Below are 16,214 nucleotides of genomic sequence, written 5' to 3'. Positions count from 1 at the left end.
GTGCGCACGACCTCTATCGTTATTTGATGTGGCAGCTAACCTAGGTATCTGGCGGCAGAGGTAATCACAGATCTAGCTAGGTTTTGAGGTCGCGCAGTTCCTCGCGATTGAAAGTGATCACGAGGGGTGCCGTGGCCATCTTCCTTACTAGGTTTGGCAGATCTGAATGGCCTCGGTTGGGGTTGTTTACATAACATCCGTGATCGTGTGCTATGTGTTGTATATTTCATCATTGATAATGTTTGCACATGTGATGATACATATTAGTTCTTGGAGGAAATGGCAGACGAGGAGTTAACTAATATCATGGTAGACATGGAGTTTGGAGAACTGATGAAAGACTGGATAGAAGATTGGTCAGATGATGAAAATTCATATCGTGGAGATCGGTCAGAGAATGGGAACGAATGAGACGATCTTAATGTGAGTGGCATTGTCATGTTGTAATTTTTTGGTGGCATCCGACAACATTAAATCTTTGTGTTGAAAATTTATAGATCGATGAGCTTGATGATGATCAGGAGCTCTCGAATGAAGATTACATTAGTCAGGTACGGAAGTGAAATTTTTTGTTGGCATGCAAATTGAATTTCTTCTGGAATATTATATGATAAGTAATTATGTATTTGTGTTGTATTTTTCAGCTCATTTCCGAATGTCATAATGCGTACGACTATTACAGTGAATCCGATGCGGAGACAGGCCTTAATGACGAATCATTAGATGCACCTGATTCCGGAGAGTCGCAGTCGTCGGTCATCACGAGTGAGGTATGTGTGTAATCAATGTTCTATGGAAGTAATGTTAAACCATAGAAAACTGTTTTCATGGCTGTGGTATGATTGTGTAGGTAACACAAGATGATGGGACAAAGAATGTCCAAGATACTGCCAGTGCAGATGATAAGAGGGATATGTTCATGCAGATAATGGAAATGACTTTTACGTCTCACGATGCTGCGTATGATTTCTACAACAGCTATGCTAGATATAATGGTTTCAACATTAGAAAGAATAAGGTCAGGTATAGCAAAACCGAGTCACATCATATGCGTTATAGGCAGTTTGTTTGTTCCAGACAAGGGAAACGTGACAGCAAGTTGCTAACCGAGGAAGGACACAGCCGTAGGCTCAGAGCCAAGACACGCTGCTTTTGCAAAGTGCACCTGACCGTCAAGCTTGAAAAAAAGCGTGGGGTTTGGTATATTGAAAGTTTTGAGGACAAGCATAGCCATATGTTGGCAGGACCGGACGAGGTACCTTTTCTTTGGTCCCACAGAAAAACCAAAGAGTACCAGAAGCATGAGATAATGTCCATGGGAGCTGCAGGGATTAGAATTCACGACATGATGAATTCCTTCATCAGCAAACATGTATGGTACGGCGGTGTTGGTTTTACCAGGCGTGAAATATACAACCTTTGCACCAGGGAGAAGAGGAAGCTGCTTTCAAAAGGTGATGCTGCCACAGCCATAGGCATCATGGCCAGTAGGAAACAGAGGGATCCTAGCTTCTTTTTCGAGTATAAGCTAGATAAGGAAGGACATTTGAATAGGATGTTCTGGTGCGACTCCCAGTCTTGTCATGATTATGAGGACTTCGGCGATGTGCTTGTATTTGACAACACGTACAAGATGAACCGCTATGGTATGCTATTGATACCTTTTGTTGGTCTTAACAATCACCGCAGGACCACTGTTTTTGGTTGTGCCATAGTTTCGGACGAGACCGAAGAGACATACGTGTGGCTGCTGCAGACTTTTTTGAGGTCCATGTGTCAAAAGATGCCAAAGAGTGTAATCACGGACGCCGACGCTGCGATGATCAAGGCAATTCGCGAAGTCTTGCCAGACGTGTGGCACCGTATATGTACGTGGCATATAGAGAAAAAAATGAAGATTCACCTCAGTCACAAGTCCTTGAAGGAGTTTTGAACTCTTCTGTACTACATCACGTCCACGACCACGTTTGAGGAGAGATGGCACACATTTTTCAAAAGATGGCAGTCGAAAAAAACTGTAACATGGTTGAGACGGATGTATAAGAAGAGGAGACTATGGGCCGCGACTTATCTAACAGAGGGGTTTTGGCTTGGCATGAAAAGCAACCAGCGGAGTGAAAGCCTGAACTCATGCCTTCACCTCCACCTAGACAGTGAAATGACCCTGGTTGATATGATTTTGCACTATGAGAGCGCCGTTGTGCGTATCCGTGAAAACGAGGCGCGAGATGACTGCACGGCCTTACAGAGTTTACCAGTGCCAGTTACTAGCTCGAGGGAACTTGAGATACACTACAAAAAAAGACACATCCGTGACATTTTGGGCCGAACGAATTTTTTTTTGTCATACTTATGACACTTCTATGACGATAATTGTGACAAAACCCGGTATCATCATAGATGTGGTGGGGTCCTACTTCTATGACAAAAAATCATGACAGAAAATGGGCTTTTTGTCCTGGGCTGGCCGGAGACGCAGCTGCATGACATTCTTTGGGCCGTCCATGATGGAAAAAACCGTGGTAGAAGCGAGGGCGAGAAAATATCGGGGTGTTCCCGGTTACGGTGGGTGGTTGGGGCCGAGCGATGCGCGTTTCTCTCACACACGCACGCGCGTGGGTGCGAGGCGTTGGGCTCTAACTGAACCCGAGCGAGGCGTTGGGCTCTAACTGAACCCGAGCGATTGCACTGCAGGCTACACGTTACTGAACCCGAGCGATCGATCGATGGCTGTTAACTGAACCCGACCGAGCGATTCCTTCCCTACTGCTGCTAACTGAAGCCGATCGATGCTGCCTCTGGATGAATAGTGAGCGTTGCTGGGGGGTTTGGATGAACAGTTCCCGGTGGGGGTGGATCAACAGGACCCCATGGTGTTGCCTCTGGATGAACAGTGAGCGTTGCTGGGGGGGTTTGGATGAACAGTTCCCGGTGGGGGTGGATCAAGAGGACCCCGTGGTGTTGCCTCTGGATGAACAGTGAGCGTTGCTGGGGGGTTTGGATGAACAGTTCCCGGTGGGGGTGGATGAACAGGACCCCGTGGTGTTGCCTCTGGATGAACAGGACCCCGATCGATCAAGCCGGTTGGCACTGGATGAACAGGACCCCGTGGAGGGCTGGATGAACAGGACCACTCCGTGGAGGACAAGATGAACAGTAGATGGTGGAGGGCTAGATGAACAGTAGCCCGTGGAGGGGTGGTTGAACAGGAGCCCGTGAAGAGGGCTGGTTGAACAGTAGCCAGTGGAGTAACGCGCGGTGGAGGCTGGATGAACACTCACAGGTGGAGGCTGGAGGAGGTCGACGGTGGACGAACAGTAGCCCGTGGAGGCTGGAGGGGGTCGACGGTGGAGATGAACAGTATCCCGTGGAGTCCTGTTTTGCGGTACACCACACGCCTCCCGATGAACAGGACCCCCGTTTCGACCATAGCGCTCCAACACAAGTTCGTTTCCTCCGTTTTGCGGTACGCAACACCCCTCCCAATCAACAGGACCCCCGTTTCGACCGTAGAAGGTCCGTTTCCTCCGTTTTGCGGTACGCCAGACCCCTCCCGATGAACAAGATCCCGTTTGGACCATGGCTGGTCGAACACAAGGCCGTTTCCTCTGTTTTGGGGTACGCCAGACCTCGTTTCCATCGGCTGTTCCGTCCAAGCCAGTTGGCTCCCACGCGTTCCGTTGCCTCCCGATGAACACGAGGCATTCCGTTGCCTCCCCATGAACACGACGACGATGCAATTTCTGCGTTCCGACCCAGCCATGTACACGATCCCTGGCCGTACGTATGCACGAGTAGGCGTTCGAGACCCTGCCCGTATGTACGTATGTGGCCGTATTTTCTTTCTTGCACACTGGCCGCTGTATGTACGTGTACATGCTACGTGCGCGCCTCTACTATGACACGTGCGCGCTGCTACCTCTTGAGCACTGCGTTGGATCTCCCTGAAGAGGAGAGGATGATGCAACAAAGTAGCGTAAGTATTTCCCTCAGTTTTTGAGAACCAAGGTATCAATCCAGCAGGAGGCTACGCTTCAAGTCCCTTGTACCTACACAAAACAATAGCTCAACGCAACCAACGCGCTTAGGGGATGTCAATCCCTTCACGGTCACTTACGAAAGTGAGATCTGATAGATATGATAAATAATATTTTTGGTATTTTTGGTATAAAGATGCAAATTAAAAAGTAAAAGAAAAGCAATAATATAGTGATGGAGATTGATATGATAAGAAAGAGACCCGGGGGCCATAGGTTTCACTAGTGGCTTCTCTCAAGAGCATAAGTATTCTACGGTGGGTGAACAAATTACTGTTGAGCAATTGACAGAATTGAGCATAGTTATGAGAATATCTAGGTATGATCATGTATATAGGCATCACGTCCGAGACAAGTAGACCGAAACGATTCTGCATCTACTACTATTACTCCACTCATCGACCGCTATCCAGCATGCATCTAGAGTATTAAGTTAAAAACAGAGTAACGCCTTAAGCAAGATGACATGATGTAGAGGGATAGTTTCATGCAATATGATAAAAACCCCATCTTGTTATCCTCGATGGCAACGATACAATACGTGCCTTGCTGCCCCTTCTGTCACTGGGAAAGGACACCGCAAGATCGAACCCAAAGCTAAGCACTTCTCCCATGGCAAGAACAACCAATCTAGTAGGCCAAACCAAACTGATAATTCGAAGTGACTTGCAAAGATAAGCAATCATACATAAAAGAATTCAGACAAGATTCAAATATTATTCAGAGATAAACTGGATCATAAACCCACAATTCATCAGTCTCAACAAACACACCGCAAAAATAAGATTACATCGAATAGATCTCCACAAGAGAGGGGGAGAACATTGTATTGAGATCCAAAAAGAGAGAAGAAGCCATCTAGCTACTAGCTATCGACCCGTAGGTCTGAAGTAAACTACTCACGCTTCATCAGAGAGGCTTGGATGATGATGTAGAAGCCCTCCATGATCGATGCCCCCTCCGGCGGAGCTCCGGAACAGGCCCCAAGACGGGATCTCATGGATACAGAAAGTTGCGGCGGTGGAATTAGGTTTTTGGCTCCGTCCCCGATCGTTTGGGGGTACGTGGATATATATAGGAGGAAAAAGTACGTCGGTGGAGCTCCGAGGGGCCCACGAGGCAGGGGGCGCGCCCTAGGGGGGGGGGCGCCCCCCACCCTCGTGACCACCTCATGGCTTTCTTGATGGGGGGGGGGTCCAAGTCTCCTGGATCTTATCTGATGAGAAAATCACGTTTCTGAAGATTTTATTCCATTTGGACTCCGTTTGATATTTTGTTTCTCCGAAACACTGAAATAGGCAAAAACAACAATTCTGGGCTGGGCCTCCGGTTAATAAGTTAGTCCCAAAAATAATATAAAAGTGGAAAATAAAGCCCAATATAGTCCAAAACAGTAGATAATATAGCATGGAGTAATCAAAAATTATAGATACGTTGGAGACGTATCAAGCATCCCTAAGCTTAATTCCTGCTCGTCCTCGAGTAGGTAAATGATAAAAAGAGAATTTTTGACGCGGAGTGCTACTTGGCATAATTTTAATGTAATTCTTCTTAATTGTGGTATGAATATTCAGATCTGAGAGATTCAAGACAAAAGATCATATTGACATAAAAATGATAATACTTCAAGCATACTAACTAAGCAATTATGTCTTCTCAAAATAACATGGCCAAAGAAAGTTCATCCCTACAAAATCATATAGTTTAGTCATGTTTCATTTTCATCACACAAGAATGCTCTCATCATGCACAACCCCGATAACAAGCCAAGCAATTGTTTCATACTTTAGTAATCTCAAACCTATAAACTTTCACGCAATACATGAGCGCGAGCCATGGATATAACACTATGGGTGGAATAGAATATAGTGAGGGGGTTATGTGGAGAAGACAAAAAAGGAGAAAGTCTCACATCAACGAGGCTAATCAATGGGCTATGGAGATGCCCACCGATTGATGTTAATGCAAGGAGTAGGGATTGCCATGCAACGGATGCACTAGAGCTATAAATGTATGAAAGCTCAACAAAAGAAACTAGTGGGTGTGCATCCAACTTTCTTGCTCACGAAGACCTAGGGCACTTGAGGAGGCCCATTGTTGGAATATACAAGCCAAGTTCTATAATGAAAAATTCCCACTAGTATATGAAAGTGATAACATGATAGACTCTCTACTATGAAGATCATGGTGCTACTTTGAAGCACAAGTGTGGTAAAAGGATAGTAACATTGTCCCTTCTCTCTTTTTCTCTCATTTTTTGGGCCTTTTCTTTTTTATGGCCTTTCTCTTTTTTTTGGGCCTTCTCTCTTTTATTTATTTATTCCTCACTTGGGACAATGCTCTAATAATGATGATCATCACAGTTCTATTTATTTACAACTCAATGATTACAACTCGATACTAGAACAAGATGAATCTATATGAATGCCTCCGACGGTGTACCGGGATATGCGATGAATCAAGAGTGACATGTATGAAAGAATTATGAACGGTGGCTTTGCCACAAATACGATGTCAACTACATGATCATGCAAAGCAATATGACAATGATGATGCATGTCATAATAAACGGGGTGGAAAGTTGCATGGCAATATATCTCGGAATGGCTATGGAAATGCCATGATAGGTAGGTATGGTGGCTGTTTTGAGGAAGATATAAGGAGGTTTATGTTGGGGATCGTAGCAGAAATTTAAAATTTTCTATGCATCACCAAGATCAATCTATGGAGTAATCTAGCAACGAGTGGAAGTAGAGTGCATCTACATACCCTTGTAGATCGCTAAGCGGAAGCGTTGCAAGAACGCGGATGAAGGAGTCGTACTCGTAGTGATTCAGATCGCGGTTGATTCCGATCTAAGCGCCGAACCACGGCGCCTCCGTGTTCAACACACGTGCAGCCCGGTGACGTCTCCTACGCCTTGATCCAGCAAGGGGAGAAGGAGAGGTTGGGGAAGACTCCGTCCAGCAGCAGCACGACGGCGTGGTGGTGGTGGAGGAGCGCGGAACTCCAGCAGGGCTTCGCCAAGCACTACAAGAGACGAGGAGGGAGAGAGGTAGGGCTGCGCCAAGAGGGAGATGATCTCGTGTATTTTGTAGCCCCCAATACCTCAAGTATATATAGGGGAAGGGGAGGGGCTGCACCCCCATCTAGGGTTCCCTCCCTAGGGGTGGCGGCAGCCCCAAAACCCATCTAGGGTTGCGGCCAAGGGGGCGCACCTAGGGTGGGCCTTAAGGCCCATCTGCCCTAGGGTTTGCCCCCTTCCCCTCTAGGAGGCGCCTTGGGCCTTGGTGGGAGGCGCCCCAGCCCACCTAGGGGCTGGTCCATCCCCACTATTGGCCCATGTAGGCCTCCGGGGCTGGTGGCCCCTTCCCGGTGGACCCCCGGACCCCTCAAGTGGTCCCGGTACACTACCGGTGATGCCCGGAACACTTCCGGTGGCCAAAACCATACTTCCTATATATCAATCTTTACCTCCGGACCATTCCGGAACTCCTCGTGACGTCCGGGATCTCATCCGGGACTCCGAACAACATTCGGTAACCGCGTACATACTTTCCCTATAACCCTAGCGTCATCGAACCTTAAGTGTGTAGACCCTACGGGCTCGGGAGTCATGCAGACATGGCCGAGACAACTCTCCGGTCAATAACCAATAGCGGGATCTAGATACCCATGTTGGCTCCTACATGTTCCACGATGATCTCATCGTATGAACCACGATGTCAAGGATTCAATCAATCCCGTATACAATTCCCTTTGTCTAGCGGTACGATACTTGCTCGAGATTCGATCGTCGGTATCCCGATACCTTGTTCAATCTCGTTACCGGCAAGTCTCTTTACTCGTTCCGTAACACATCATCCCGTGATCAACGCCTTGGTCACATTGTGCACATTATGATGATGTCCTACCGAGTGGGCCTAGAGATACCTCCCCGTTACACGGAGTGACAAATCCCAGTCTCGATTCGTGCCAACCCAACAGACACTTTCGGAGATACCCGTAGTGTACCTTTATAGCCACCCAGTTACGTTGTGACGTTTGGCACACCCAAAGCACTCCTACGGTATCCGGGAGTTGCACAATCTCATGGTCTAAGGAAATGATACTTGACATTAGAAAAGCTTTAGCATACGAACTACACGATCTTTGTGCTAGGCTTAGGATTGGGTCTTGTCCATCACATCATTCTCCTAATGACGTGATCCCGTTATCAACGACATCCAATGTCCATGGTCAGGAAACTGTAACCATCTATTGATCAACGAGATAGTCAACTAGAGGCTTACTAGGGACATGGTGTTGTCTATGTATCCACACATGTATCTGAGTTTCCTATCAATACAATTCTAGCATGGATAATAAACGATTATCATGAACAATGAAATATAATATAATAATAACTAATTTATTATTGCCTCTAGGGCATATTTCCAACAGTTTATGTGTGAAAGAGTGCATCATATCACGGGGTTTGGATGCACCGGCGAAGTTTGCGCCAACTCTTAATGTGAGAAAGGGCAATGCATGGTACCGAAGAGGCTAGCAAGGATGGAAGGGTGAGAGGGCGTATAATCCATGGACTCAACATTAGTCATAAAGAACTCACATACTTATTGCAAAAATCTACAAGTCATCAAAAACCTCGGCACTACGCGCATGCTCCTAGAGGGATAGATTGGTAGGAAAAGACCATCGCTCGTCCCTGACCTCCACTCATAAGGAAGACAATCAAATAACACCTCATGTTTCAAATTTGTTGCATAACGTTTACCATACGTGCATGCTACGGGACTTGCAAACCTCAACACAAGTATTTCTCAATTTCAGAACTACTCAACTAGCATGACTTTGATATTATTACCTCCATATCTCAAAACAATCATCAATCATCAAACTTTTCTTAGTATTCAACACACTCATAAGAAAGTTTTATTATTAATCTTGCATACCAAGCATATTAAGATTTTAAGCAAATTACCATGCTATTAAGACTCTCAAAATAATCTAAGTGAAGCATGAGAGATCAATAGTTTCTATAAAACAAATCCACCACCGTGCTCTAAAAGATATAAGTGAAGCACTAGAGCAAAGCTATAAAGCTCAAAAGATATAAGTGAAGCACATAGAGCAAAATTATAAAGCTCAAAAGATATAAGTGAAGCACATAGAGCAAAATTATAAAGCTCAAAAGATATAAGTGAAGCACATAGAGTATTCTATCAAATTCCAAATCATGTATGACTCTCTCAAAAGGTGTGTACAGCAAGGATGATTGTGGTAGACTAACAAGCAAAGACTCAACTAAAAGACGCTCCACGCAAAACACATATCATGTGGTGAATAAAAATATAGCTCCAAGTAAAGTTACCGAGAGAAGTACACGAAAGAGGGGATCCCTTCCGAGACATCTACAAGCTTTGGCTTTTAGGTGTCCTTAGATTATCTTGGGGGTTCCATGGGCGTCCCCAAGCTTAGGATCTTGCCACTCCTTGCTCCATAATCCCTCAAATCTTTACCCAAAACTTGAAAACTTCACAACACAAAACTTAAAGTAGAAAATCTCGTGAGCTCCGTTAGCGAAAGAAAACAAAAGACCACTTCAAGGTACTGTAATGAACTTATTCTTTATTTATATTGGTGTTAAAACTGTTGTATTCCAACTTCTCTATGGATTATAAACTATTTTACTAGCCATAGATTCATCAAAATAAGCAAACAACACACGAAAAACAGAATCTGTCAAAAACAGAACAGTCTGTAGTAATCTGTAGCTAGCACAAAATCTGGAACCCCAAAAATTCTAAAATAAATTGCTGGACGTGAGGAATTTATCTATTAAACATCTGCAAAAAGAATTAACTAAATATCACTTTCCAAATAAAAATGACAGCAGTTCTCGTGAGCGCTAAAGTTTCTGGTTTTTTACAGCAAGTTCAACAAGACTTTCCCCAAGTCTTCTCAACGGTTCTACTTGGCACAAACACTAATTAAATACAAAAAACACAACCAAAACAGAGGCTAGATAAATTATTTATTAATAAACAGGAGCAAAAAGCAAGGAATAAAAATAAAATTGGGTTGCCTCCCAACAAGCGCTATCATTTAACGCCCGTAGCTAGGCATAACGAGCAAGAATAGATCTAGGTATTGCCATCTTTGGTAGGCAATCCATAAGTGGCTCTCATGATAGATTCATATGGTAATTTTATTTTATTTCTAGGAAAGTGTTCCATGCCCTTTTTTAATGGAAATTGAAATCTAATATTCCCTTCCTTCATATCAATAAATTCACCAACCGTTCTAAGGAAAGGTCTACCGAGAATAATAAGGCAAGAAGGATTGCAATCTATATCAAGAACGATAAAATCTACGGGCACATAATTCCTATTTGCAACAATAAGAACATCATTAATTCTTCCCATAGGTTTCTTAATAGTGGAATCCGCAAGATGCAAGTTTAGAGAGCAATCATCAAAATCGCGGAAATCTAGCAAATCACACAAAGTTTTGGGAATAGTAGAGACACTAGCACCCAAATCACACAAAGCATAGAACTCATAATTTTTAATTTTAATTTTAATAGTAGGTTCCCACTCATCATAAAGTTTTCTAGGGATATAGACTTTCAACTCAAGTTTTTCTTCGTAAGATTGCATCAAAGCATCAACAATATGTTCGGTAAAGGCTTTATTTTGACTATAAGCATGATGAGAATTTAGCACGAATTGCAACAAGGAAATACAATCAATTAAAGAACAATTTTCATAATTAAATTCCTTGAAATCCAATATAGTGGGTTTAGCAACATCTTGAGTTTTATTTCTTTTAATCCCACTTTCATCAATTTCATCATCAAGATCTAAATACTCTGAATTTTTAGAACGCCCTCTAGGTAAAGGTGGATGATATTCAGTTTCATCAAGATTTATATTGCAAAACAAAGATTTAATAGGAGACAGATCAATAACTTTTAGATCTTCATCTTGATTTTCATAGGAATTGGAAGAACACGCTTTAATAAAGGCATCTTTCATAGCACGCGTCCTAGCGGTTCTTTCCTTGCACTCGTCAATGGAAATTCTCATGGATTTGAGAGACTCATTGATATCAGCTTAGGAGGAATAGATCTAAGCTTTAAAGAATCAATCTCAAGAGAAATTCTATCAACGTTCCTAGCCAAATCATCAATCTTAAGCAATTTCTCTTCAATCATAGCATTAAAATTCTTTTGCGAAGTAATAAATTCTTTAATATTAGATTCAAAATCAGTGGGCATCTTATTATAATTTCCATAAGAATTGTTGTAGGAATTTCCATGATTATTAGAAGGATTACTAGGATAAGGCCTAGGATTAAAATTCCCTCTATACGGGTTGTTACCAAAATTATTCCTACCAACAAAATTCACATCCATAGATTCATTATTATTCTCAATCAAAGTAGACAAAGGCATAACATTAGAATCAGAAGAGACACTCTTAGTAGCCAATAATTTCATAAGTTCATCCATCTTTCCACTCAAAACATTAATTTCTTCTATCGCATGCACTTTTTAATTAGTAGATCTTTCAGTGTGCCATTGAGAATAATTAACCATAATATTATCTAGGAGTTTAGTAGCATCTCCTAAAGTGATTTCCACAAAAGTGCCTCCCACGGCCGAATCTAAAAGATTTCTAGAAGTAAAATTCAATCCGGCATAAATTTTTTGTATAATCATCCACAAATTTAAACCATGAGTAGGGCAATTACGTATCATTAATTTCATTCTCTCCCAAGCTTGTGCAACATGTTCATGATCAAGTTGCTTAAAATTCATAATATCATTTCTAAGAAAGATGATCTTAGCGGGAGGAAAAAACTTAGAGATAAAAGCATCTTTGCACTTGTTCCATGAATCAATACTATTTTTAGGCAAAGATGAAAACCAAGCTTTAGCACGATCTCTAAGCGAAAAAGGAAATAGCTTCAATTTAACAATATAATTATCAACATCTTTCTTATTTTGCATGTCACACGAATCAACGAAGCTATTAAGATGGGTAGCGGCATCTTCACTAGGAAGACCGGAAAACGGATCTTTCATGACAAGATTCAGCAAAGCAGCATTAATTTCGCAAGATTCGGCATTGGTAAGAGGAGCAATCGGAGTGCTAAGGAAATCATTATTGTTGGTATTGGTGAAGTCACACAATTTAGCATTATCTTGAGCCATCGCGACAAACAAGCAATCCAACACACGAGCAGACAAAAAGCAAACAGGCAAAAAGTGGCAAATAGAGAAAGAGAGGGAGGTTAGAGAGAGAGGGCGAATAAAACGGCAAGGGTGAAGTGGGGGAGAGGAAAACGAGAGGCAAATGTCAAATAATGTAATGCGGGAGATAGGGATTGTGATAGGTAGTTGGTATGTTGACTTTTGCGTAGACTCCCCGGCAACGGCGCCAGAAATTCTTCTTGCTACCTCTTGAGCACTGCGTACTACTAGGGAAAAGCCTAGCAGCAGCGCAGGTTTTGGGCCTATTAGCAGCGCGGGGGCCGGCGCTACTAATAAGGCGCTACAGCTAACGTATAGCAGTAGCAGGGGCGCACCCGCGCTACTACTACGTCCGTTAGTAGTAGCGTGGGTAAAAACCCGCGCTACTACTAACCCGCGGATTTTTTTTCGAATTTTTTGCCCGAATTTTCAAATTTCTGAATTATTTTAACCTCTAATCTCTAATCACCCTCATTGCTGCTCAATTTAATCTCTAATCACCCCTCATCATTCCAAATCATCTAACTTCCCGGACGGTCACCCATCCTCTTACTACTCCAGCCTGAGCACGCTTAACTTCCGGGTTCTATTCTCCCTCGATTCCAAGTCTGCACTTGTTGTTTTCCTGACAATAGTAAGATGTCAATCCTATTAACCCTCGGGAGTTTAGCTTGAGCATGAAGTCACACATTTCGCTGTTTGAGTTTAAAACTATTGTTCTAAACCACAATAATTATTTAGTAACACTAATATTTCTTGAATAAGGAGTTTGACCACATTTTGACCAAAGTTTGACCACAGTTTGACCAGATTTGACCAAAATTCCAAAAAACTGAAATAATTATTTAGTAACACTAATATTATTGAATAATTATTTAGTAACACTAATACGTCTTGAATAAGTAGTTTGACCACAGTTTGACCAGATTTGACCAAAATTAAAAAAACTGAAATTTGAGCATAACTTTTTTTCCTTTTAGAATTTGAGGATTCTAAAAATTTGCAAACAGGCCATTTGCCGTCTCCATCGTATGCGGATTTTCGTGCTGAACATTTTGATATATTATACTTTTTTTTTCTGGCATCGTATGCAAAAGTTATAGCCGTTTTACATTTTCCCTACACTTTTTGCAAAACATGTCCAAATTTAAGTTTTTAAATTTTCCTAACTAGTAGATGTAAGAACATAACTACATCTCGAAGGATTTTAATTTTTGAAACATTTTGATATATTATACGTTTTTTTTCTAACATCGTATGCAAAAGTTATAGCCGTTTTACATTTTCCCTACACTTTTTGCAAAACATGTCCAAATTTAAGTTTTTAAATTTTCCTAACTAGTAGATGTAGTAATATAACTACATATCGAAGGATTTTAATTTTTGAAGTTTTTATCATTTTGTTTTGCTTTTTACAAAACCGAAAAGGCGATCCACTGGGGGGTAGAGTTTTAAAATGGGACCTTTAGTAGTAGCGAGGGATTTTACCCCTCGCTACTACTATGGCATGTCCCGGAGGGGCACGGTTGAGACCTCTTAGTAGTAGCGAGGGGTAAAAACTTAGTAGTAGCGCGGGTTTATAACCCTCGCTACTACTATGGCATGGCCCAGGGGCACGGTAGAGACCGCTTAGTAGTAGCGAGGGGTAAAAACCAGCGCTACTGCTATCAACTTAGTAGTAGCGAGGGTTAAAAACCCGGACATGCCATAGTAGTAGCGAGGGGTTTTTAACCCTCGCTACTACTAAGTTGATAGCAGTAGCGCTGGTTTTTACCCCTCGCTACTACTAAGCGGTCTCTACCGTGCCCCTGGGCCATGCCATAGTAGTAGCGAGGGTTATAAACCCGCGCTACTACTAAGTTTTTACCCCTCGCTACTACTAAGAGGTCTCAACCGTGCCCCTCCGGGACATGCCATAGTAGTAGCGAGGGGTAAAATCCCTCGCTACTACTAAAGGTCCCATTTTGAAACTCTACCCCCCGGTGGATCGCCTTTTCGGTTTTGTAAAAAGCAAAAGAAAACGATAAAAACTTCAAAAATTAAAATCCTTCGAGATGTAGTTATATTACTACATCTACTAGTTAGGAAAATTCAAAAACTTAAATTTGGACATGTTTTGCAAAAAGTGTAGGGAAAATGTAAAACGGCTATAACTTTTGCATACGATGTTAGAAAAAAAGTATAATATATCAAAATGTTTCAAAAATTAAAATCCTTCGAGATGTAGTTATGTTCTTACATCTACTAGTTAGGAAAATTTAAAAACTTAAATTTGGACATGTTTTGCAAAAAGTGTAGGGAAAATGTAAAACGGCTATAACTTTTGCATACGATGTCAGAAAAAACGTATAATATATCAAAATGTTCAGCACGAAAATCCGCATACAATGGAGATGGCCTAGGGCATGTTTGCAAATTTTTAGAATCCTCAAATTCTAAAAGGAAAAAAAGTTATGCTCAAATTTCAGTTTTTTTAATTTTGGTCAAATCTGGTCAAACTGTGGTCAAACTACTTATTCAAGAATATTAGTGTTACTAAATAATTATTTCAGTTTTTTGGAATTTTGGTCAAATCTGGTCAAACTGTGGTCAAACTTTGGTCAAAATGTGGTCAAACTCCTTATTCAAGAAATATTAGTGTTACTAAATAATTATTGTGGTTTAGAACAATAGTTTTAAACTCAAACAGCGAAATGTGTGACTTCATGCTCAAGCTAAACTCCCGAGGGTTAATAGGATTGACATCTTACTACTGTCAGGAAAACAACAAGTGCAGACTTGGAATCGAGGGAGAATAGAACCCAGAAGTTAAGCGTGCTCAGGCTGGAGTAGTAAGAGGATGGGTGACCGTCCGGGAAGTTAGATGATTTGGAATGATGAGGGTGATTAGAGATTAAATTGAGCAGCGATGAGGGTGATTAGAGATTAAAGATTAAAATAATTCAGAAATTTGAAAATTCGGGCAAAAAATTCGAAAAAAAATTCCGCGCGTTAGTAGTAGCGCGGGTTTTTACCCACGCTTCTACTAACGGACGTAGTAGTAGCGCGGGTGCGCCCGCGCTACTGCAATACATTAGCTGTAGCGCTTTATTAGTAGCGCCGGCCCCCGCGCTGCTAATAGGCCCAAAACCCGCGCTGCTGCTAGGCTTTTCCCTAGTAGTGGGATTTCCCCGAAGAGGAGAGGATGATGCAACAAAGTAGCGTAAGTATTTCCCTCAGTTTTTGAGAACCAAGGTATCAATCCAGTAGGAGGCTACGCTTCAAGTCCCTTGTACCTACACAAAACAATAGCTCAACGCAACCAACGCGCTTAGGGGTTGTCAATCCCTTCACGGTCACTTACGAAAGTGAGATATGATAAATAATATTTTTGGTATTTTTGGTATAAAGATGCAAAGTAAAAAGTAAAAGCAAAGCAATAATAAAGTGATGGAGATTGATATGATAAGAAAGAGACCCCGGGGCCATAGATTTCACTAGTGGCTTCTCTCAAGAGCATAAGTATTCTACGGTGGGTGAACAAATTATTGTTGAGCAATTGACAGAATTGAGCATAGTTATGAGAATATCTAGGTATGATCATGTATATAGGCATCACGTCCGAGACAAGTAGACCAAAACGATTCTGCATCTACTACTATGACTCCACTCATCGACTGCTATCCAGCATGCATCTAGAGTATTAATTAAAAACAGAGTAATGCCTTAAGCAAGATGACATGATGTAGAGGGATAGTTTCATGCAATATGATAAAAAACCATCTTGTTATCCTCGATGGCAACGATACAATACGTGCCTTGTTGCCCCTTCTGTCCCTGGGAAAGGACACCGCAAGATCGAACCCAAAGCTAAACACTTCTCCCATGGCAAGAACAACCAATCTAGTAGGCCAAACCAAACTGATAATTTGAAGAGA

General features: G+C 42.2%; 1 protein-coding gene across 1 annotated transcript; it reads left to right on the top strand.

The window, feature by feature from the left end:
• Positions 1–279: 279 nt before the first annotated feature.
• LOC147976648 (protein FAR1-RELATED SEQUENCE 5-like) lies at positions 280–1,933 on the top strand. Its single transcript, XM_087520930.1, has 5 exons — positions 280–309; positions 498–551; positions 645–770; positions 851–1,023; positions 1,078–1,933. The coding sequence occupies exons 1-5, from the start codon at positions 280–282 to the stop codon at positions 1,931–1,933; spliced, it is 1,239 nt and encodes a 412-aa protein (XP_087377056.1).
• The last annotated feature ends 14,281 nt before the right edge of the window (positions 1,934–16,214 follow it).

Source organism: Triticum urartu, chromosome 4A, assembly GCF_056163025.1.
Source record: "Triticum urartu cultivar PI428250 chromosome 4A, HENAU_Tu73, whole genome shotgun sequence".
Taxonomy (NCBI): domain Eukaryota; kingdom Viridiplantae; phylum Streptophyta; class Magnoliopsida; order Poales; family Poaceae; genus Triticum; species Triticum urartu.
This window is presented reverse-complemented; position numbering and strand designations above follow the sequence as displayed.